The 24,550-nt window shown below is 44.4% G+C and overlaps 1 protein-coding gene across 4 annotated transcripts; it reads left to right on the forward strand.

The window, feature by feature from the left end:
* Nucleotides 1–1,143: 1,143 nt before the first annotated feature.
* LOC149371186 (nucleobindin-2-like) lies at nt 1,144–23,563 on the forward strand. Of its 4 annotated transcripts, none has more exons than XM_089564896.1 (13): nt 1,144–1,302; nt 2,012–2,150; nt 2,261–2,362; nt 7,823–7,952; nt 8,485–8,582; nt 10,422–10,607; nt 11,783–11,873; nt 13,884–13,942; nt 14,035–14,127; nt 15,261–15,350; nt 16,829–17,024; nt 18,948–19,510; nt 22,017–23,563. In XM_089564896.1, exons 2-13 carry the CDS (start codon nt 2,013–2,015, stop codon nt 22,119–22,121), a joined length of 1,851 nt encoding a protein of 616 aa, XP_089421022.1. In that variant the 5' UTR covers nt 1,144–1,302; nt 2,012; the 3' UTR covers nt 22,122–23,563. The 4 variants fall into 4 exon arrangements, with proteins under 4 accessions (XP_089421022.1, XP_089421031.1, XP_089421020.1 ...); XM_089564905.1 differs by having other exon boundaries at nt 8,488–8,582; XM_089564894.1 differs by having other exon boundaries at nt 7,823–7,948; nt 8,481–8,582.
* The last annotated feature ends 987 nt before the right edge of the window (nt 23,564–24,550 follow it).

A 24,550-nucleotide genomic window follows, 5' to 3' on the forward strand; every position in this document is an offset into this window, starting at 1 on the left:
GCCACTTTTCGCTACTCTCTGAACCTAAATTATCTGTGGTTCGATCCCGGCCGCGGCGGCTGGAATTTCTTTGGAGGAGAAATTCTAGAGGCCCGTGTACTGTGCGATGTCAGTGCACGTTAAAGAACCCCAGGTGGTCGAAATTTCCGGAGCCCTTCACTACGGCGTCTCTCATAGCCTCAGTCTCTTTGGGACGTTAAACCCCATAAACCAAACCAAACCCTAAATTATCTGTGTTTGGCTGTTTGTATTTTGATTAGCAGACAACGGTGTGTTTCAGCATAAAAAAAAATGAATCACAGCCTTTAATACGAACAGTGAAGGTATACGGGAAAAAAACCCTGTTATATAACTGTTTTGCAACCTGTATCCTGACCATTACAGGGCTAATTGTGTGCTTATGTGCAAGGGTAACACTCGTTTCTTTTATTTTTTTCTCATTTGGTGTTAGCTACATTTCGCTCCACCTGTCAATGATGCAGTGTGGGCTGAGCAATTTTTTTTATTTCTTTTGTTTCTGCCCGAAGGGCAGAACTAATATTTATGTAAAGTATCAAGTTATCTTTTTGAGCGGCGCTGTTCAGGTGTCCAACGATATGTGAGACAAAGGTGCTCTTAATCGATCACAGAAGGATGCGATAGGTTGCGGCTAACCGACTACATGCTTTCGTAGAATAGCTGCACGGCTGACCTTGCTCGGCAAGTTTTACGTCCCTTCAGATTTTTTTCCTTTTTTTTTTAATACTTGGCGCTTTTTCTGAATGCCTATTGTGGAGATGTGCGTGCGCCAAAAGAGGTTCCGAAACCAAAACTTGGGATTTGCGATGGGGAATCGTCACTGTTGAAACAATTAGCGTTGGTCCAAACCGGAGATGCTCCATGATGATTCCTAATATCAAATAGCTGTGATTGAAACAAACAAAACTTTAGTGATAACAAATCAAACTTGCTAGAGTTTAATGGAAAGAGGGATGTGAAAAATAAACTGGTCAGTATCCTTCCGTTGTCTGGCCGCCTTTGATAGTCATTTACGTTATGCAGACTTTTCTTTTGTAATTACTATTTTTCGCGTAACGTTGCTCTACTTAAAATGGGCAGCACCCCAACCATGAAGAGCGTCAAATTTCGAGCGGGGCGACACCCGGCGGCTACCTTCGCTACCTGTCCGCAATGAACCGAGCGGGCGCCGAAGGACGCTGGCTAGTTCCACGTCGCGTATGAGGCGAGCGGCTGTGATACCTGTGCTCGCCGGCTGTGTGAACAGCACGCTGTTCCCGCTCTTCCGTAAAGTTCATCAGAACCGTGAGTCTTTTCTGCTGCCTGTCAGCTTTCTTTGTCTGCGCGACATTTGGATCATGACTTGACGGATCGCGCATTCACACTTGAGAGCTCCAGCTGAGCGTGCTTGTCTAGCATCTGTTAGACGATTCCTCTTTGAATGTCGTCAGCCGTCACTCTCTGGAGCTGCTTGAGGGTTCCCGGGGTTGAAGGAAACCGGTTTATGACTACCGTTTAATATTCGATTGGTGCGCATGTTTACGTTGCCTTCGGTTATTATTGCTCAGTCGGACTAGCTGAGCCGGCGTTTTATCAGTCTCTGACATCGCTTTCAGTCCGTTTTGGAAAGCGGAAAATCTCCGTCCGAAGGTCGTTTAAATTCAAAGGTCGACTTCTTTATAGTCGATTACTAGAAGTGAAGAAACACGTCAGCTGATCGAGCGTCTAGAGATTGATCACTGTCTACCGGGCCTTTTAGTTCCTGTTGTGGCATGACACTAACGCCGGCTAGCTGTTGCACATAAGGTACGAAACCTTTCGCCAGCGATATATTTAAATCGCTTCGTGTGGCTCGTGGAAACTTCTCGAATCCGGTTGTTACACGTGTAGCTTGTCAAGGGGGAACCCGTGTGACAGTTTGTACACGCGTTTGTTGACCCTGTGACCTATATATGCGGCGCGTTCACCGCAGCTTGGAGCCGCCAGTATTGATTTTTATTGCTTGTTCTTTCAGAATGGCTGTGAAAGCATATCAGGCAGTTTGTCTGCTGCTCCTTATCTTACAAGGAGTTGTCGGTCCTCCTGTGGACAAGAGGAAAAAAGAACTACATGGGGCAAAAGAGGCGAATACTGTGGAAGAACCTCCTGATTTCGTATGTTGGTTTTAACTTTCACCCTTGTGAACCTGTTAGTGACGTAATATGTTTGTGAACCGTGGGGCTATGGTGACGATATTGCCAATTTTAACGCCTTGATTTTGCAGGGCTTGGAATACAGCCGCTACCTGGGACAAGTTGTAGAGGCACTAGAGCAGGACCCCGAATTTTCAGCCAAGTTAAAGAGCATCAACTTGGATGACATAAAGGTATGCTATGTTGTATTACGTAATAGGTTGTTATTCTCCTGTCTCGCTGGTCGCCGATATTGCATGCTGTTTTGTGTTTTGCTCAATGATACTCGCCTCCTTCCATGTTTTCTACCATTTTTTTTTTGTGGTTGTTCACAAGGCTGTAGCACAGATAGCTGTTCATTATCTTGCCTGAAGAGATGGAAAGGCCTTTAGTCTTGTCAGAACTAGCAGCTGCTGATGTATTCCAGTTGGTCATGCTTGCGGCCTAGGGTTGTTCGTTTTCGGGTAAAACCCGATTTTACCCGATTTTTGCACCCCGAACGTGTTCCTAAAATATCGGGTAAAACCCGATTTTTCCTGATTTCTGAAACAATTGTGCCCACGGAATTGCTGTGCCTCTAGTTGGCGCGCAGGCGAGAGGCGGCCAAGGCAGCCGACAGACAGACAGGTAAAAGGTGACTGCAGGTAAAAGTGATCGGGCGAAAGGTGTTTTGTCTATGTTACCTAAGAGCAGTGCCATATTAGTAAAAATTGTTGTGAAGAATTTTGCGCCAAAATCTCCACAAAATGGGACTGCACTTTGAAACGGAATGTCTCAGACAAAGAAGAAAACCAGTTGACATTGTGGAAACTGGGAGCCGTACTCGATCCGTTCCAGAAGCGGCTGCTGAGTCAGTTGTTTGATGACTACCGACCTCTCTTTATTTCCGTGTTGGAGGATGTAGGCTCGCTTGGCGAGGAGTTTAAGCAGTACTTGCTGGAAGCAAGTCCCACAAATGAAGGTGTTGAAGTGATGGACTATTGGAACGACGCAACTGTGCGTTACCCAAGGCTAGCAAATGCAGCGTTGTCATGGTTGCGCCTAGCTAATGGCAACTGTGGCGTTGAGCGAACGTTCTCTCAGCTAAGGTGTACCTGCAGAGACCAGACAGGTCTCGGATGGAAACCGAGATGTTGCGCATGCAGATGACTTTGTATGTTAATAAGGACGTGTAGAACGGCGATGACCAGCCCTCGTGAATAAAATGTTTCTTTTCTCAAAACTGACCATTGCCTCTCACTGCAAGAAATAATTAATTACCAAAGGAACGCCAAATTTTGCAATACTATACTTTCTTGAAAGCAGCCCAAAATATAGCCATAATTGTTACCCACCGGTTAGAGCAAATCGAATAAATTAATAGTTTGCAAATTTAACCCGATAAAACCCGAATTTCGGAGTTTTTCCACACACGAAAAACCCGATTTCTCCCCTATTATCAAGCCGAAAAATAAAGCCCGATTTCTACCCCCCGAATTTGAAAAAATATAAAACCCGAAAACGAATAACCCTATGAATGCCCTATGCTCGAAATTGCTTGCAAATGTAACATGTTGTGGTGATGTAGTTGGTGGAAAGTGTGATTTGTTCTTACTGGAAACACGTTTATAACTGCAAAGATTTGCCTGTCATTGCACCGCTCGAGTCTCATTGTTAAATTAATCATATTTCATTCCCTTCACTTCCATCGTGTGACTGTGAGCTACTCTGCATTGTTCCTTTGTTATGACGCTGACTATATAGCTGCAAGAGGTGCCGTTGCAGAGAAGACACGTCAGACATGATGCAGCTTGTCATCACTTTTTCATTGCTCTATGCTTGTTTTCTAACTTCTGTCGGCTTTGAAAATGCTTTTCGAGGTACTGTTGTAGTATTGGCATGCATTGTCTGTGGGCCTGACGTATGCCTTTTAAGAAAACTTGGATGTGTATGCATGCTTCAGTGCAAACTGCATCACCAAAAGTGTGACAGCAGTTCTGTTTAATATTACACATTCACATTTATTTACTGAGGGTTAAGCACGAGCAGCTGTATTTTACACTGCAAGGTTTTAACTGCCCTGCACAATTTCTTGCTGCACTCTATGTAGAATGTACGGTGACTACTATGAAGAGTGCTGGTGCGTAATAAATGCGATGATTTCGATGGAGGCGAAATTCTAGAGGCCCGTGTACTGTGCGATGACAGTGCACGTTAAAGAACCCCAGGTGGTCGAAATTTCCGGAGCCCTCCACTACGGCGTCCCTCATAGCCTGAGTTGCTTTGGGACGTTAAACCCCATAAACTAAGCCAAACCGATATGCCACCCGTATTGCAAACCATGCCTAGGCAAGCAATGAAATACCTAATTGATTATGCAGATAAGTTTATGCGTGTCTACTTCACTCTTTCCTGCCTCTTCCTTCTAGCTTCTGGTTCTGGTAACGTATTTTATGAACCAGGAGGTTTTCTGAGACTCTTTTGAAAGGAATGCTGCGGCATTCAGTAATTGTGATTTTGCTTAAAAGGAAAGTTTGCTTTCTTGGCTTTATTTTTTTGGCTTCTGGAAAAAGTACTTGCGTAGTGCAGCACGTCAGGTTATCATACTAACTGGGGTAAAGCAGTTAATTGTTTATAGGCTGCAGATTTGATCGGATATTCCTCTGTAATGCGTTGTGTTATTCCCCTCCCCCCTTTATTATTAGTTTTTTTTTTTCAGGCTTGCATTGGAACTTCGATTTCTGTGTAGTCTAAACATGCTTCAATTCTAAGCATCATTCCTTAGTCATAGTGTCTCCATCTGAAAAAAAAAATTAAAATGGGGGGGTTGCTTAGATCACATTTATGTGGCGTCCCTTTATAGAGTGAAATGTCAGACTAATTGGTACCGCATGCCGAAAGAAACAGCACTAGGAATATGGACAGGTAGAAAAAAGAAAAAGATGCAGCACTTGTGTGTGTCTCTTCGTGCCTGACCATGTTCCTCGTGCTGTTTCTTTTAAAGCCCCTTCCTACCTTACATACTTCATTGCCACCGTGCGTTACCTTAAGGTATGACGCCACTTTTTTAAAAATTTTTTTTAAATTTTGAGCATTAAATTTTTATTTCACATTTACCTTATAAAGCACCATTTTATATGATATTCAAAAGCACAAAAGAGTAAAAAAAGCCATGCTGGCATTTATTATTCACAAAAAATTGCCCAAACATGGCTGTTATGCAAACATTCATAACTGGTGAATGAAGAGCAGGAAATGCAAACTTTTCAGCACAGCGTTAGCCAACTAACCATACTGTGCAACCAACTAGGATCTTTGCCATCCGATAATTAAGAAAAAAGTTATAGCAAAAAAGCTAAAGAAAACAAAAAAATGTCATTTTTGCCTACATTCCTCCACATAAAACATGATTATATCAAAACTCACCATTCGATTTCATTTATGCTAGTTCATTGCACAGGCTAGTAACAAAGGAACGAGCGTGCAAAGTTTCATTGAAAAATATTTATGCATTTGGAAGTTATCACTGTTTGCGCAACACGAAATTGCGAAAAATAAAGTTTTGAAAAAAACAAGATTAAAGTTTTTCAATCCTTGTAGAAACAAGATCATCATGCCCTAGGAAGTTAAAATCCTCCAGGTTCATAGCTAGGGCCCTCCTTAGCTGACATGAGCTCTCTTTTGGCATTTGTTGCTGCCCGTCTTTTCTTGCGATGTTTTGCCTCGCCCGTTGATTGACGCTGGGCCTTCGTCACATGGCAATGGTCACTGGTGCAACATGCTACAAGAGTGTGGTGGCCAGATTCGATGCCTGCTTCCCTGAAAATATCTGCTGTACTTCTGCTGCCATCATTGAAGGACGAATCCGGTAGCATTCAAAGCGATAGCGTGAAGTGCGCGCAAAGTAAACAACTGAGACGCTTGTAGCGTCTTGCATCCCTCTTGTGGAAATTTAAAGCAATGTTTTAAAAAAAGGAAGCCTTACAAATTGCCTTTGAATAATCTTTTACATATCAGACTAAAACAAAACAGGAAAATTTTCAATATACGCCGCTGATTATCTCTGAGTTATCATTTTCTGTTACCAAACCATATCAGTTTCGGTTTCAGAACTGTACACCACCTGTTCGAAAGTTGGCTATAACTTTTGAACAAATAAAGATACGAACATTATTCATGCTGCAAAACATTTTCGAATGTTTTGGGATTCCCGAAATATAATAAAGAAAAAATGTCATTTTTACAAAAAAACGATTTTTCAAAGGTGGCGTCATACCTTAACACAAATGATAAACAGTGATTGTAGACTTGCTGGTATGTTTTGCATAGCCACAAGAAAAGAAAAGCAGCATTTTAGAAACAAAAGTTTGCTTAATGAAAGTTTACTTTATATACCGAGAAGTCCGTTGATTCTGTGGGTAAGCGTTCTGAGGCACTTTGTCTGAACCGAAGGCATAATCAGTTTTTCAGTGTTTGAGTGCACTTGTTTGTCTTATTACAAATTGGCAATGATTTATGCATGTTGTGGCAAGTCGGTTTTTATTGATAAATCTTAAATCTTGGCTACTTAGGTGGAGAGTATGAAGACAGCTACTTATTTGGGTTACTAATATGAGACATATTATGTACGGTCAGGCTTGACATGTTTTGTGGTCTGTGTAGTTTATTCTGAAGATCTGTGTCATGAATGGGAGTGAAGGATGTCTCCGCATCAACCGTCAAACATTGCGAAGTCTATGCATGCAAAAAATGCTGCAGTTGTATGGAAGTCAAGTGGCACAGAGCATCTGGCAGTTAATGCACACATGTAGCTGGCCCTCTCAAGATATTTCATTGCTCTAAGTTGTTTTATATCAAAACAACTTTTCTTTTTCTCACTCTGGGGCTAATCATTTTCAGAAATGTTTATACAACTAAACTCATGATGATGGAGCAGCCAGATTAAGATATGGCAGATTTTTTAGAAATCAGGTTATGGTGACAATGCACTCTTGGAGGTCACTGTGTGAGTAATCATTGCAGCATCATAAGCATCAGTCATGCTTGTTGCTCAGCATAATGATACCATTCCCTTCAGTTGCAAAATTCTGAGCTCTGTCAGGATCCTTTTGCTTTCTTTAATGTCAAGGAGGTTGAAGCACTATGCTACGTAGCACGCAGCCGTGTAGTTTGCTTGCTGTTTTTCAGCAACTCAGGGTTTGATTGCAGAAAAGTTTGAGGTTTTTCGCAAGGTAGTGGTCAGGTTCCCTGAATTACTTTACCAGCATTAAACTTACAAAACGAACAACAGTTGGTGACAATAGTTCATAAGTCCACAGTTTGTTGTATTATTCTGTGAAAGAATCACGGCAGTACACGAATCCAGAATTTTAATGCCTGTCTGTATCAAACAACTAGAGGTATCAAAATTCTTGAGCTTATCATTCTATCTTGTGGTTAACTCTTTGCATGCATAGCAAGAAAAGCTGTAATGACGGACTACTTCTTTTTTTGTTGCTTTGTCCTTTGCCTTTCCTCGAAAAATCGGATGGTGGGCTGCAGTCAGAGTGTCCCGATTCTGCAGAGTGTCCACTTTTTCAAACTTCTCACTTTGTTGTACGTAGTGCACTGTGAAGAGAGTTTAAGTTCAGTACACTCAGCTTTCAATGTTGGGTTTTTACTTTCTCTTCCAAAAGAGTGGCAAAGTGGCGGAGGAACTCGAGTTTGTGAGGCATGATGTTCGAAGCCGGCTGGACGAGCTCAAGAGAGTGGAGCTTGACCGGTTGCGAAAGCTCACTGTGCAGGCTATGGAAAAGAAGGAGCTCGGTGAGTTCCTTTCCTTGATTTCAGATTCCTATTTGTTGTTCCATATTCCTTAGCCCAGCTGTCTTCATAAGGGTTTCTGTTGCATCTCCCCCCCCCACCCCCCCCCCCCCCCCCCCCGTCCTCATGTTATTTTTTTGTAAGCCCAAACTGTAAGGGGCCACGTTAGTGTTATGAGGAGTGCCTGGCAAGTTTCTAATAAAAAGAATTGCCTAAAAGTTTGGCGTAGTATGTTACTGTTCGGTGTTATGTGTAGAGTTAAACCCTGAGGCACCCTCTTGATGTCCTTCTCGGTCTATTGTTAATCACACTTCATGCAAACTTACTAGGTGGGACAGTCTCAACTTTTGTTAATCAGTAAATTTACACCCTTGCTGCTTGTGAACTATTTTTTACTATATGGAGTAGTTATCAAACAGCAAATTTCTGATGGGACATGTACATAATCATGTTTGAGAGCCTCTGATGTCAGCCTTCCATCTCTGCCTGCTTTAACTTTTGTGCATTTCGAATTACATGCCTTCCTTTTACCTAGCAGGCCTGGATCGTGGCAGTGTTAGGATGCCACACCATCTAGATCACCAGAATCCACACTCCTTTGAAGTTGAAGATCTGAAGAAGCTCATTGTCAGTGTAAGTGCCTGTATTAGTATTTCCTGTATTAGTATTTTGATGTTGATGATCTCAACATTTATTTTTTATTTCATGATTATTTGCAAGCTTTCTTCAAAGTGTAAGCTGAATAACAGCATTGTCTAGGTTCATGTTCCTCTCTGCTTTTCCCGATTGTTGGCCTTGCATTTCATGTCGGCTGAATGTTCTTTATTGTTATTTATTATTTATTTCCGTTTTTTATTATGCAGAATAATCATTAAATTATTAACATTAGCGGTGTCTAAATATTTGGACATTTCGAATAGTGAATCCAATATCCTTCTTTTCGATTTTTGAAAGAATTAAATGGTGTATTTTCAAAATTATTCGAAATGAATCGAATATGTTCTCAACATTTCGAATAGTTTTTGAATAATGGCAGGAGGTTAAAATGTGGCCCACTGCATTTTTCTTTGACGAAAGTTCCAAAAACAACCTACACCTAGCTGCGCGCCATCCTTCCGCGAGAAGCATGGCTGAGATGAAAGGTCTGGAGCCACGACGCAGTCCATGTGTGTGTGGTGGCGTTCGTAATGCTTGTACATGGCCTCTAAGACTGGATGACGTGGCAGAACTCAGACAGATTTAGGTAAACCCTGCCCTGATGCTCGATCTCGGAGGTCATGGCTCATACATAGGGGCCACCAATCTCGGGTGCGATCTTGGTGCCGCCGGGGGGCCACCGGTTTTGTAATATTAGGAGGCGTCCTCCGGACTGGTGCTCAGCTTTCCAGGGGTGAAACACTTAGCGAAAGGGTTTTGACCAAACCAAGCAAATGGTAATTTTCTTATACCTATAACGTGACGGTCTTCGTGTTGTGACCCGTTAGTGGAGATTAGTGTTGTGTCTTTTGAGTCAGCCCCGTAAAGGGTTTCTTTTAGAAACCTTTCCGTTGTCTTTCTGACGGCCGGACTGCCGTCACTACTACGTGACAATATTCACGAACGTAGCGAATATCTGTACTAATATCCAATTCGCATTCGATTCAGTCCTATTGCAGTTTGATTCGTATTTGATTCAGTGTGGAAAAAGCACTATTCGCATACCTCTAATTAACGTGCGTGTTTTGTTACAAAACTTCTGAGAAAAATACATGGCACTGAAGACAGGATGTGAAAAGCTCTTTTTGTTTAGTTTCCTGTGCAATTTGACGAGTGCTTAACTGTATGTAATGTGTTCTTGCAGAAATGATAGGAACTGCAACCAAATGCTGTACATGCAAGGTTTTCACATGAGGGTAAAACAAGGGGCCACAGTCTAACCCTGCCATTGTTCCTAGAACTTGGCATACAGTTTTGGTGGTAATCACTGCGAAATGTGCGTCTTGATGCGGCCATTCAGATGGGGGTCTAGAAGCAACTGCTGTTTAAGGAGTGGTGATTGGACATCCACATCATTGCCTGGCTCACTATTGAGATTAAAACTGCATGAAAGTTCATATGGCTTGATCCAAGTGAAACCCGGAGCTGCTAATGTGAGAGAAAATGCTGTGGTACTATTTTCATGGCTTCCTGTGAGGTCCAATTTTAAGACTGCACTTAATTTTTACGCGTTGTCAAGAAAGTGCTGTATGGTGTTTATCAACTTTTGTTAAAATTTCTTTATGAAGCCTTCCGTCTGAAATTCTTGTGCAACTGTGCACTCCGAGGCCCCTTCTTTGTGTATTGACTTATGTCACTGTCTTATTCCTGTGCCTCATATTTTAAGTCAGCATTATCTTTGCGCCGATAAAGTAGCTGCAATTTCTGTTTGCTCACCTTACTTGCTTTGAACCGATAGATATGAAACGCTAAACTTGCTCAATATTTTATGTGCAGGCGACAAAGGATCTGGAACTACTGGACGAACAGCGCAAAGCCGAGTTCAAGGAGTACGAGATTCGCAAGGAGCTCGAGTACCGCAACAGCCTGGCGAACATGACCGAGCAGGAGCGGCTAAAGACTGAGCAGCACCACAATGAGACCATCCAGAAACACAAGGAACACCCCGCTGTCCATGAGCCGGTGTGTGCTGGCTCGTTGTGTTCCGAGAGCCACGTTCAGTGTGGCATACGGCCACTGTATGATATTCGGTGTCTGTCCACAGACATCAGATTTTTTAGATTTTTATTTCCAACGTATCGTTGAGTGTCCTCAAGTAAAAAATAGGCTTCAAGGAACAGCTGATGTGTGCCTGGGGCCTTTGCAGGGCCTTTATACAGAGCAGTATACAGAGTGCCACTCTAAATTCACAAGTCATAAACGTAGTCATGCTAGGTAACATGGAGCGCAAGATTGGAAGAAGTAAGCGAGAATCAACAAATAGGGCTAAGAGTAGTGTTAGCAGTCGACCTCTCATTGGTGAGTGTCGTCACCTTTGTAACAAACTATCTATTTACAAGGTTCTATATTACAAGGACTGAAAGGCTCTATCTGTCAGCTGATTTCTATCTATTTACAAGGTTCAATATTCCAAGAACTGAAAGGCTCTAACTGTCGGCTTATTTGGAAACTGCTTTGTGCAAAAAGAGGGATGATGCAACAAGAGCTCGTGTTGCATCATCCTCTATTTTTTTGTATTCTGGTGTGTGTACAGCCCGTGGTTTTCTGTGCACTGCAGTTATACCTCCTCTGTGTGGGCTGCACACAAAACTGATTGGAAAATTGTTACGGAAAAAGAATGCTTCGTAAATGACTGTGAGCTTTACGTAATGGCTCTTCATAGCATATATTTTCTGGAATTTTTGTTTTGTTTCAGGATTACATAAAATGTTGCAGACGATGAAGTTTCTACAGTGCTCCTTTGTACAGAATATATTGGGAAGAAAAGTAGGTTGAGAGAAGGTACAGATTAAGGAGGTGTGTAGTGCCAGGGGAGAGCAGTTCACTATCTGGGGAAGGGTGAACAGCATTGACAGGGGTATTGCAGAAGCAGGTGTAATAGCTCAGACAGAAACAGAAGTCTTGAGTCCAGAAACAGACACTAAGAATCTTCTTTTTTGTTAGCCTGTTTTCAGGTCAGGCAGGCCACATCGAATCAGAGCTCTAGTCTTTGTAATGCTGTTGGTAGCTTATTAATTGACCATGCTCAGTTCATCTGAATCATCAGGACTACATGTGAAGTGCAGCCTTGTTACATGATGCATTTAATCACAAACTTTGTTCCACGCTGATTGCTGATCATGCTTGGTTCCGTGCAGGGCAGCAAGCCTCAACTGGAAGAAGTGTGGCAAGAGCAGGATCACATGGATCCTGAAGACTTCAACCCTCAGACATTCTTTGCCATGCATGGTGAGTTTTACAACTTTGGAGCAACTTTGTCCGCGTAACCCATGTCTTTGGGCGAAAAAATCACTTCTTGCATACATTGGTCTCTTACTTTCCTGGTTCCATGGTCAAGATGCTTCACATAAATCCTTGGGGACTTCAGAAGATAGGAAGACCTCTTATATCTAGCTCTGCTTCTTCTTAGCCACAGTTCCTTTTATTTTGACCTAATCAAAAGTGGAATAGTTTCTCATAGTGCGGGAAAGCTGTTTAGCTTTTTGTGCTGTGGCTGTTGTGATGCATCTTAATGTCATACAGAGAAGCTTAGCTGCATCATCCTGCATTTACTCACATAATTTGCTCACTTTTGTTTTTCTAAAATTAAGGGTTCAAAAAGCGGGTGTGCAAGTTATGCGGGGATTTCGCGTACGCATCCTAAAAAACTACAAAGGTCATAACGCGCAATGTATGCATTATAATGCCCTGTATAATTTGACCGCGCACTCTCGCCCCTCGCTGGTTGGCCAAAAAAAGTTGACCCTAAATACAAGTTGATGCATACCCCGCCCCCACCCCAGACCCGCATTATATAGTTCCCCATGTGATGGCATGATGGCGCATACAGAGCTCAAAGCAATGAACTCTGAATGATGCAATTGCAAAGCTAGGAGTCAGAGGCAAATGGAGGTACAAGCTGATAAAATGGTGCCCTCACATGTGTGCGTCCTGGCTGAGTAGTGGCAAACAGGGCAACTGACGGTTCAGTAGTTTTGGATTCTGGCACTACACGCGCTCACGAGGTTGCCAGAAGTTTTCTCTCACAGCCGTTCATACAGAAAAGCAACCGCTTGCGTGAGTGAGCTGGGTAAACGGCGCGCAGTTGACTTTCAGTGCAAAAGTGCTACTTCAGTTGCAAAGCTGAAAAACTCGGGGTATGGGTGAAGCGTCAACGTTTGACGGAGCACTGGCGGCGAAGGCCTTGCGCAGCTACTCCTTCAACATGCGGCCCCCCCACCACCACCACTCCCCGCAAGCGGCTGACAATAAGCGGCATCGGCCTCATAACACTATCGCGTTCTAATATTAAAGGCGAAACTTAAGTGTCCTGCATGTTTTTAGTGAGAAAGCACTGCTTAATAGCAGTACTTTATTTCCATCAGGTCAAATACAATTTGACAGAACTTCAGGAAATGTTAAAAGTGTAAAGGAAATTTAGGCTGTCTGTGGCATTGATTGACTCGTGGAAGCTCCGAGCTGCAAATAGTACCACCTATTGGAGCAGTGGCAGAGTGGTCAGAAACTCGTCATCGGTGATGGCACATTTGCGTACTGATTGTGAATTCTACACATTTTCTTTGGAAAATTCAATAGAATACGCGAGACTTAAAGGCCTTTGTTTCGTTCAATTAAAGCTTGGCAGGCTCCCTCAGTGTTCATAGTGCTGCCAATGTCACATGCTAATGGCAGTGATCTGCTATGGGTGTCCGGAAGGCTTGCTGTATTCAAAAAGGTGTTCTCGCATGCTGTTGGGCAATTTTCTGACTTCATTTGCAATACGATGACTTGTTTAAATGTTGTTGAAAATGGTCATCGACGTTCGGGAGGCACGGTTCGCTGCACAGTTGAGCTTCAAGTGAGGAGAAGTTTTGTTTTTATGACAGGGCCTCTAAAGCACATGGCAGACATGGTGTCAGCATAGTGGGACCCCAAAGTTCTACCCATCTTTTCGTTTACTGTGGCCTCTTTCTTTGCGTTACGTTTGTGTTATTACATTTTTATTTCTTTACGCACCGTCAATGTCGACCCTGATGTTACAGTTGTGGTCGCATTACATTCAGATAAATATGGTATGGGTTGATAAAGGCTGTGACGTGTGTGCGCCAGTTTGGCTTCAGTTTAGAAAAAGGTCCTTTAGTTAAGCAGGCAGGTTTTTTTTCCTTAGTGCGAGAAACACAGAAGCCAGTGCTGCCTAACATCGGTGCTCAGTCTCGTATCCTTTGAGTGTCTAAATATCTTTTTTTTTTTTCCTTGCAGACCTCAATGGGGATGGTTACCTGGACCCAGATGAAATTGCTGCTGTCTTGAACTTGGAGGTGCGGATTTTTTCTTTTAGTACTCGAAACGTGTCTTTGTATCCTAAAGGTGCATTGGGAATGTTGTAAAACATGTGGCTTGGGGCTTTCAGGTGAAAAAACTCTACAAGCCTGGTGATAATGAAACTGACCTGAAGGAAAGAAATGAAGAAGTAGAGCGAATGCGCGAGCACGTCCTGAAGGAGGTAAGCCACAGGAGCAAAATTCTGCTTGGTTCTTTCTGTTAACACCTTGCTGGCTCTTGTACATTTGCACCTTGTACACAATGTACGCAATTGCAAATGTGCGCCTTGTACATTTGCAATTAATCTCACTGCTTGTTTCGGTTCAAGCAGTTCTTGGTGTAAATTTTGGTTCATTATTATACCCGCACATTTACGCACTACTAATAAATGGCAGTAGATATGTGTTATAGATTACAAACTTGCCTTCATTGGCAACATATATCTATGGTGATTCAAGATACAGTTTATCCAGTTGATTTTTCTGTGGTTACTACCTTTCTGAATGTCTAACTTAAAGTTTCAATGAACACCACTCTAAGGCATTTTCATTCGGATAGATTCGTTGTTTGGACAGAAAAATGTAGCATTTGTACTCTTGGCATTTACTTTGAAACAATTCTTTTCAGCCCCTTCTCGTAAGTAGTCAAGAAATTTATTTTAATGCATCAATATATCATCTACAGTATTACCCAGCAGTTGCATCGTGAGATTGTTGGCTTAAGTTATTAAAGTGACAGGCAAGGGTGCTTAAAATATGTAGTTAATAGTATAGACATTGAAAAGTACGAGGCCTAAAATGCTGCCTTGCATTAGTCCAGACAAAGGTGGTCGTAAGCTAGATGACCTGTGATTATTGGCTGCCATTTATATATATAGTGTTTCTCCTCTTTTAAATAGGCATCTATTAAAGATAGACTTCTCCTTCCATTTCCATAATGGCTTAGTTCATGTAGTAAATGTTGATGGTTGATTACATCAAATGCTTTTTCAAAAAACTGCCATCTGAAACTGACAGCCCTCGCTTACCAAAGACAAGTTGGCACCATTTATGTGTTATGGTGCTTATTTATTGCCGCGGAGGTAAGAAGGTGGTGGCAAGTCATAAGGAAGCAAAAGGACATGTCACTAGTTTGTCATTTTAGCAATGCTTTCGTAGTGTTCTTTCTGAGAGTGCACATGCATGAATTCGGTCGTCACATACGCACACAGACTTCTAGTTGTTCTCCTGTCTTTTGCCAGTGGATTTGCCAAGTAGTTTCTTGCATTCTTCTTTATGTGTTTGCATATTCTTTGTCTCTTCTTTCTGCACTTAGGGTGACTCAAACAGAGACGGCCTTCTTAGCCACCAGGAGTTCTTGGACATGACACACCGACGGGACTTTGAGAGAGATGAGGGTTGGAAGGTAGGAGAAGTAGCTCATGCAATTGCTGTAGCTTTTTTTTTATGAATCCATACTAGGAATGTGAAACTACTTTAAGGGGCTCTGAGGATGAATTGAAGTTGTCCTGTGTTGGTGGATTACTGCTTTCTAATTACAAAGGTGCTGCTTTCGCTGAAAACTGAGCTTTGATGAGCTAGAAAAGTCCGAGAGGTGAATATAGATGAAATGTAGGAAATATAGAACTAGCCCTTACAGGCCACTTTGGTGAAGAGAGAGAAAGGTGATGATAGTGCCATGCAGGGGATGGTAATGGGTAGAATATGAATGATTTTAAAAAAATGAGTAAACCATGAGACATTTTGTAGTTGAGATATGCTGCACTCTGTCTTGACATTGAAATACTTTATTGTTGAAAAACTGCTGCAGCTCATTGCCCGCTGATACAGTCAAGCCCACTTATAACAATACGGGTTATAACAATCTATCGGATATTACAATGGTCAGGCATGGCACCATCAGCTTTGCCATGTGTTCTATGGTAAAATAAACTGCTTATAGCAATGCTGTCAAGGCGCATTATTGGTTATAACAATTAAATCTGGTAATTGAATGTCAACCATTATAGAAAAAAAAACAAGGAAGTGCTACAACCACACCAGCAAAACCATGCTTACAACACAAAAGCGCGTACATGGGGGGCTGACCAATGGACTAAGCTGGCGCAGCAACGCCACGAAAACAAAAGAGGCAGGTGTCATTGCATCAGGGGAGCTGCTGCATTGCTGCATTTGGCTACGCGCGCCATGCGTACCCCCAATCAGTCGGTGCAGTGCGCGCGTATGCAGCCAGCGCAGTTTTTCTCTTGTCAGCTGTCACCGCACCCTTAGTTCTGCATGCTTCTTGAATTTCCCATAAGAATCACTTCCGGAAAGACTGATTCCTATGATGTGGAGGTGCGCGAAGCTCCCGGTGGCGCAGTGATGGCGGTGCTGTGGTCATCGGTGAACGGTGAACATTGTTCCGGTTCCCTGAAGTTCGAATTAACGAGCTTTTACAGGCGCATTAGAACAATCAAACCCCTCCGGGTATTTACTGCCAATAAATGCGGTGAAGTTTGTCACCTTTTCTTTTTTTTCGGCACAACCCTGTTACAACAATTATTGGATATAACAATGGTATTTCCATGGCACTTGAATATTGTTATAAGTGGGCTTGACGTATCTAATTGAATTGACAGCCAGGTTACAGCGTCAGATATTGGATGGCTGTTGGAAGTGTGGATGATCTGCTACAATTTTGTCGTGCGCTAGACTCCGCTTTAACATATTCCAAGGTAAAGCATAGGCAGCTCACTGTTTCCACAAAGGTAACACTGCTGCAAGGTAGCAGTGAGCTAGCCTTTGGTTTGGTGCCTGGTCTATGCACCGTACACTGTTACTTCAATGCACATGCTGATTGTGGATGTCCTCCGCACTTGTTTCGACCTCCCTCTCTTTCAGAGCCTGGAGGAGCAGCCGGTGTACTCGGAGGATGACCTGCGCCAGTACCAGCAGCAGCACATGGACCAGTACCCGTACCAGCAGTACCCTCCGTACCAGCAGTACCACGGTGGTCCCATGCCTCCTCCTCCGCACATGCAGCAGGGGCAGCAGCAGCAGTACCAGCACATGCCACCACAGGGAGCTCAGTACCAAGGTCAGCAGGCAGCCAGTAGTGAGGTCTACTCACGCAGCTTACATTAACGAATTGGCTCTGCTGGGATGTGGGGCTTTGACGTAGACTTCTGCCTCTCCAAGTGCCTGCGGAGGCAAGTTGCAACATTGGGGTAGTGAGGTTCAAGAGACATGTGCGGCAGTGAGTGGAGCGCTGAGTTGAATAGTTGTAAGCAGATCTAAGTTGATTGTCGGCTTCAGGGTAGTACATAAAAACAAAATATTTGCAGTAGAATGCTTCTTGCACAGTGCTTTAGAACTTCCATTCATTGAGGAGAATTCTTCTGGGCTCTAAGCTCGAGCCTGGGATTTCTTTTTTAGCGCAATAAGAGTATTAATGGTACCAGTTTCCGATTGGTCCACATGCACTGCTTGCGTTTGTATTAGGTACGTGTAGTTATTAATATAGTAATATTTTTGTAGGCCGCCGCGGTGGCTCAGTGGCTATGGTGCTCGGCTGCTGGCCCGAAAGACGCGGGTTCGATCCCGGCCGCGGTGGTTGAATTTCTTTGGAGGAGAAATTCGAGGCCCGTGTACTGTGCGATGTCAGTGCACGTTAAAGAACCCCGGGTGGTCGAAATTTCCGGAGCCCTCCACTACGGCGTCTCTCATAGCCTTAGTCGCTTTGGGACGTTAAACCCCACAAACAAACAAACAAACAGTAATGTTTTTGTTTTATTCTATTTCAGCCACTACACTGTTCCAGTTGGAAGTTACCTAGCCTTTGCCTGTACTACTAACATTCATGACTAGTACAGTTTGTGCCTCTCGCAAAGCAATTACTGCTTGTGAGACGCAGTGTATTGCAGAGGGTATTTTGATACCTGTGTATGCATGCATAGTCGCTTGGATTGCTTTATATGTGGTCCTCCAGAGCAGATGTATTGATAATATGGAGATGTTCATGTTATCATGCATCTTCACACATCACATTAGCTGGTTTGGCTAGACAGGGCTTTGTTTTACGCTACCGAGGGTACCTATACCTGCCAGTAGCTGCTAGGGCTTGAAGGAAATGAGACATTATTAACCACCAGAGTTAAGTCATATGGTAGTTTTGCAGCGTTGCCCATTCACTTGGTGTGCTTGCAGTATGGGCGTTCACAGAAACTGGGTGCACATGCCGTGAAAAGTGTTGACAGCACGCTGCTTTTTCGAAACCACTATGTGTTGTACTAAAGACATTTTTATTAACATTGGAGATTAGGGGCCATGAGCAAGCACTCTTAATTATGACCATCTTCTCTCACCCCATTTGTGAAATGTATTGTATATATATAGGTAAGGGCAACACTTAATTTTTAAGGTAAGCTTTACTTGCCCCACTGAGTAAAAAACCTGTCTCTCTTTCTTTATGGGAGGGTGTGAGAGAGAGAAAAAGAGATAGAGATAATACTCAATGGTATCTATAAAAGATGGGGTGCCCTCTACAACTGGCAGGTGGCAGTTAAATTAATGAATGGTCGCGCAAGCTTGCTCGGGACAACATGGATTGCACAAGTCCCACTGGTGGCAGCACCTGCCATCCGAGGGCACTGGCACACTGCTTAATCGCTGCACCACTGTGCCAGGAGTGTTGTGAGGACTCCCAGGGATCTACGAATCTTAAGTAGAGAAAGACCATGTCTGCATATATGGGCATTGACACATTAGCTATGGCGTCATACTCTTAAGGCGAAGCGTGGGCCGCGGTACGGCAACGACTGCCTTCACGAAGTTAGTGCACAGATCAGAAGGGGTGCGGTGACATCATGGCGGCGGCTACATAGAGCCATACAGAGGTAGAATTGCCAGCTAGGCGGGTTACATCAAAACCCAGCCACAATCTCTATTACGCAGCAGTTGTCATTAGTGTCCCTGTCTGCTGGCAGTTCTTAAAATTGCTTTGTTCTTCTCTCCTCTTCAGGTGTTCCCAGCAACCAAATAGGTCAGCAGGGGGTGCCGGTGCAACAGTACCAGGGTCAGTACCAGCCTCACCCAGCCCAGTACCAGCAGCAGCAGCCAGGCCACGTACAGCAGCCACATGCAGCCGGTGCTGTTCCCCACCCTCCTGCGCACGGGGCTGATCCGCTGGCCCAGCAGCATGCTGCAGCCCAGCAGTACCAGGCAGCCCAACAGCAGCACCTCGCTCAGCAACAGCACTTGGCCCAGCAGCAGCAGCTGGCTCAGCAACAGCACCTAGCCCAGCAGCAGCACCTGGCACAACAGCAACAGCACCTAGCACAACAGCAGCAACAGCACCTAGCACAGCAGCAGCAGCTGGCCCAGCAACAGCACTTGGCCCAGCAGCAGCAGCAGCAGCATGTGGCACAACAGGTGGTTGCTCAGCCGCAGCACATTGCGGCTGATCAGCATGCCCCAGTGGTTCAGCAGCAGGTTGTGCAGCCTCATGTGGCTCAGGCTGCAGCTGGTCAAGGAGTGGCTCATGCAGCACCTGGCATTGCCATTCCTGAGGCCCACCATGTTCCGGTACGTTATTTTTTTTTAACACCGAGAGCTGTATCTCTTACGGTTTTAAGGGGTCTCTTGAGACTGACTACAGTGAAGAAACTGAAGCCTGTCTGAGTGCGCAAGGCAACTGATATGATGTCACCATCGGTGTAACTGTCAGAAGCAACAGGTGTGAAGCACACACAGTAGCTGATGTGATGTTGCAGTGTAGAGGAGCGGAGGTGCAACAGGTGACAGCAGCTGCGCTCTTGGAGTGACATTATATCAGTTGTGCTATGAAAGCTCTTGCAGAGTGCACGTGTGCAAAGCTGCTAACGTTGCCATTTAATATGGATGATTCGCAGCAGAAAGAGGAAAAAAGCTACACATTAGCTCCACCATACAAACTCATGTAAGGGCCAAACTTTTTTTAATTTGGGTGTGAATTTTAAAATGCAGCTCATTCACGAATTAAAAAAAAAACATGTACCTGTATTTTGTTCTCAATTATCTAGTCCTAAACAGAGGGTGTGGCCCATACACGAGATGATACTGTAGCTAAATTACAGCTCTCGCTAGAATTTAACCATAAGCCAACCTAACCATAGAGAACCTAAAGTGGCCGTTAACAAGATGTTGAAGTAGCCTTTATGCTATGACAGGTACAATGGAAGTGTATACCGGAGTTGCATGCAAAATAATCATGTGTTTCTTTGCATTACGGAAGAGCTGTTGCGATTACTGGTAGACGTGAAGTGCGATTTACTTACTCTCGTCTGCACTTAGGCCAAGGAGCTTTAATTTTCAAGTTGTTGTATGCCTCTCTTATGGCCTTTCTAACAGCGGCTGACTTTGTGGGCTTTAAGTTTCTACAGCAGTGTTGAACTTGAATGCTCTGCTCTACCGTCTCATGGCAAAGCTGGTTGGTTTTCTGTTTGATGATACCGTATTTACTCGCATAATAGGCGCACTTTTTTTTCCAGAAAATCCGGCTCAAAGTTCGGGGTGCGCCTATTACGCGGGGTAAAATTTCCGGAAATTTTTCGACTCGCAAAATTGAACATACCGCATAAACGCACTCGTGTACGGGCCGGGTCGCACCCCGTTTTCCCGAAGAAGATATTAAAAAAAAAAAAAACGTAAGGGCCGCACCGAAACTTTCCACGACCCACGCGGGAATAGCCTTTGAAATGCACGCGTCCGTCGAGGCCTCCGTGATCGTGATCAGCTCCGGCTGCGTGCAAAGGAGCTTCCAGACGCCGCCCACGAAGGGCGCCCAAGGCCAAGCTTATCATCATCATCAATGTTTTCTTCCGCCGCGAGCGTTCACTATCTATATCGCCATCAGCATCACCAGCTCCAGGTTTTTTTTTTTTTTTTTTGTTGCTATCAAGTGCCGGGATCTGCGGTAGCGCGTAGTTCATCGTGGTTTGTGGCTTTGCCGCGGAGCGTTGCTGTTTTAGCTCGAGGGGCAAGCACCTTAATAGCTACACGGCTGGGAGTTTGCTCTCGAACACGGCAAGCGTGCGGCAGGTCGGAAACTCGACGTGGCCGAGAAGTGCGGCAGTTGCGTCTGTGGCGTGCCTAAATTTTCGTACGTGACTCCAGGCGCCGAGGTTTTCGCGGGCCTAAGACGGGAACGTTTCCGGCTGGAGATGAAACTTTCCAAACAGACGTTTAAAGTGAGCACCCCTGAAAACTGAGTGCGGCTGTTCTACACGATGTCGTTGTACGTGCTGTGGGTCCGCAGCAGCTGCGGCGGCAGCAGCACTAGTGTGGACCAGTAGTCAGTTCGGCAAAAACTTTGTTAAAATAAAGATTGGGGGTGGGGGGCGGCGAGGCGTCGGCTTGCAATCGTGTAAATACAGTATTGATCACAGTGCCAAGTTCGGGGTGCGCCTATTATGCGCGGAAATAAAAAAATCTGACTTTTCGCGACCAAACTAGGGGTGCGCCTATTATGCGAGTGCGCCTATTATGCGAGTAAATACGGTATTGTATTGCCACCTGGCGTTCTCAGGTGGCGCTGAAGTGTCTTCGAAGACGTTGAAGTGTCTCGCGCTGGCTGGCTGGCTGCTGCATTCTGCTGGTTAGCGACCTGTCGCCCTGTTTTCCGTTACAGTATGCAGTATTTTCCCAGCAACTCTGGTACTGCCACATTTTCACCAGCAGTTTTGTACCATCTGCAGCGGTCATGTCACAAGACGTTGTAATATGCATTGTCTGTCGCCGTAAATTAACTTTACTTTAACGGCAGCATCACTTCCTTGAGGCTGATACAGTTGCGCTTATGCTGTTTTCAATGTGCATGGGATGATATGGAAAACTTTGCAACCCTCTGACAACACAAGTACTGTTGGCTGCTGTCTTTTTGGAACTGCACCCTTTTGTCCCGAAGACGCGTAGTGCTCCTGTGACACTGATTAAACAGGGGTGTATGGCCTTGAGCCATTAATTTTTTTGCACTTGTAGCGTTGCATGAACTGTTGCATGCAGTGGCATATTTTGAAAGCGTCTTCAAATCTCACTGCTGCTCTCTTTGCAGGATGCTAGTCAACAGCAGCATCACCAGCAAATGCAGGCTCCATCGGCCGCAGCGCCAGCCGCGCAGGCCGCCGCCGGACACGTGCCAACCGTGGTTCAGCACTGAGCTTCACATCGATAGAAACTCAAGGACTGCCTACTTTTAAAAGTGAACGCATCTCTGGTTGTTGTTGTTGTTGCTGTTGCCCCTACAAGTGCTCTCCGGGTTGAGGTGCGACAGTAGGTGTCTCTTGGCTTCTCTTTCACAACGTTCATCATCAACAACAACAAACGCTGGCCGCTGGGTTGTGAAGGTTTTTCGAGCGCGGCATGAACAGCTTGTGGTCTTTTTGCTCTGTTCACCTGCATTGAGAACTGCAGGGTGCAATGCAGCACGAACAGGTGCAACGAGCTGCAGTTGGCTGCGTCTGGATCTGAGGTTTGAATGCAGCACAGGCAGCGTTGCTTTTTTGGTGTTCTGCCACACCACTGACTGAAGGTTTTAGGGCAAAATGAATGCAACCTGGTTTGTGCTGCCTTATTTTGCAGCTGAATTGGAGGGGAGACACTGCTGCACTTCTGATCTTCGTTGACAGGGACAACGCTGCTTTTTTTTTTTTACACTGGGGCCACATGGGAGTAACTAGTATACATGTTGATTTCGCGAGGCTTTTGTTATGATGCAGGCTTGAAGCAAGTTGTAACGATCATACCTTTGCTTTTTGAAGCACCGCTATTTTGTGCGAGAAGTAACAAATAAGACTGATAGTCTTCGCAGTAATGTCAGCTCTGCTGCAGCTTCTAATCATGACAACAGGGAGTGCCGGTTGGATGTACTTCTACTTATGTCGATTTTTTTTTGCACAGAGGTGGCGGTTATGATGGTGGAGACTTTGACACTAACATGAAACATTGCAGGTTCTTTTGCACACTTTATAGCTAGTGCAATGTAAATAGCAGCTGGGTTTTTTTTTAAGTTCATACCTAGCTTTCCGGGCCATTTGTACAGACTAAATAATGGGGCTTGTAGATGGGGCACCAAGTTTTAGCTGCAACTTGTGCTTTATTCCAGTGTTCTGCAGGTAGTGTCTGGGCACCATCTGATGGCAATGTCCCTTCTCCTCAGGTTTTCGAAGTGCTGTAAGAGACCCCTGATGCTGTCTTGTAAGATCACAACTGTCAACGATCTCGGAAATTCGGGATGGTTGATAAGGAACGTTTTTCTCTCAGTGGCTGAGAAAGAATTGTACATCGAGACGTTTTAGTAATTCTGAGCTTTGCTTTGTTCATTATGGTTCATCATTTGCCATAGTAACGAGCTTGTGTGGCTGTCACAAATTAGCTTAGGGACTGAACACATTTCTAGGCATTTCAGTAGCGACCTTTTCCTTCTGTTGATGGACGTGTATGTGCTAAGGCCACTGAGATCAAAAACTGGCACAGTGCTGCTCAGTGTTTCCACTCGCCAGTTCAGAGGGATCAAAGCTACTTTTTATCTCGCAAGCCACTGACGCGAATTCTCGTGAAAAATTTTGAGATCTAAACGTTTTAATAAATGTGTTCTTATAAGTATGGCCTCATTATTTTGTCTTTGATATTAATTGGTTTAGTTACTGCATGCTGCATTATCTGTAGTGGCTATGTTATGGTGCTCGGCTGCTGACCCGAAAGACGCGGGTTCGATCCCGGCCGCGGCGGCTAGAATTTCTTTGGAGGAGAAATTCTAGAGGCCCGTGTACTGTGCGATGTCAGTGCACGTTAAAGAACCCCAGGTGGTCCAAATTTCCGGAGCCCTCCACTACGGCGTCTCTCATAGCCTTAGTCGCTTTGGGACGTTAAACCCCATAAACATAAACATAAACATTTGCTGCAGATGCATTGCAGGCTCAAGAAGCCAGGCCTGCCCCAGAGCTTTGCTGAACTTGCTAAACCACTGCTGCATTAGGCACCTTGAAGGCTGCCATTTGTAAGCATACTGATGGACGTTCCGAGCAGAGCACCATGTCCAGCAAACTGACATGTCTCCTAAGCTCCTAGAAGCAGCTTGATTGGTCAGCTAACATGAACATCGCTTTGCTGTGAGCATCACAGTGTAGTTTTGGGTGTGATTTAGAGAAGTATCTTGTCCTCTGTTAAATTAAATGGGCTCTGAAACACCATCCGAGGAGGGCACATGAACTCTCTCAATCACTGCATTGTGTTGTCATGGACACTTGAGCCAATTAATACACCTCTACACGCAGCAGAGAACCCACAATCACACGCGAAAGTTGGCGAGCCCTTCCTGTGACTTTTTCATGCTCGCTGCCTCCACCATCTCGCGCATCTGCGTATAAAAGTTAAGTGGTGGCTATCGGTTAGATTCTTTCAGTTCTTTTCTGTTAAGCCGCACGCTTTTCAAGTCAGAAAGACATCAATGACAACGAATTATGACACTCGCGGTTCACAAGTCACAAGGAGTTAAATGATGCAGCTGGCTGCAGAGCCCACGCACGCTATCAATGATATGGTGACTGTCCGCTAGCTGTCCTTGCGGATGACGTCCTGTGAATACCT

The sequence above is a fragment of the Amblyomma mixtum genome, chromosome 1 (genome assembly GCF_055824585.1).
Source record: "Amblyomma mixtum isolate Tamu chromosome 1, ASM5582458v1, whole genome shotgun sequence".
Lineage (NCBI taxonomy): Eukaryota > Metazoa > Arthropoda > Arachnida > Ixodida > Ixodidae > Amblyomma > Amblyomma mixtum.

Bases quoted from the DNA above. Each gene is read 5' to 3' on its own strand.
- LOC149371186 (XM_089564896.1), top strand. From the start codon at position 2,013: ATGGCTGTGAAAGCATATCAGGCAGTTTGTCTGCTGCTCCTTATCTTA. The intron at 7,953-8,484 runs GTGAGTTCCTTT...CCTTTTACCTAG, and splicing joins TATGGAAAAGAAGGAGCTCG to CAGGCCTGGATCGTGGCAGT. The intron at 13,943-14,034 runs GTGCGGATTTTT...TGGGGCTTTCAG, and splicing joins CTGCTGTCTTGAACTTGGAG to GTGAAAAAACTCTACAAGCC.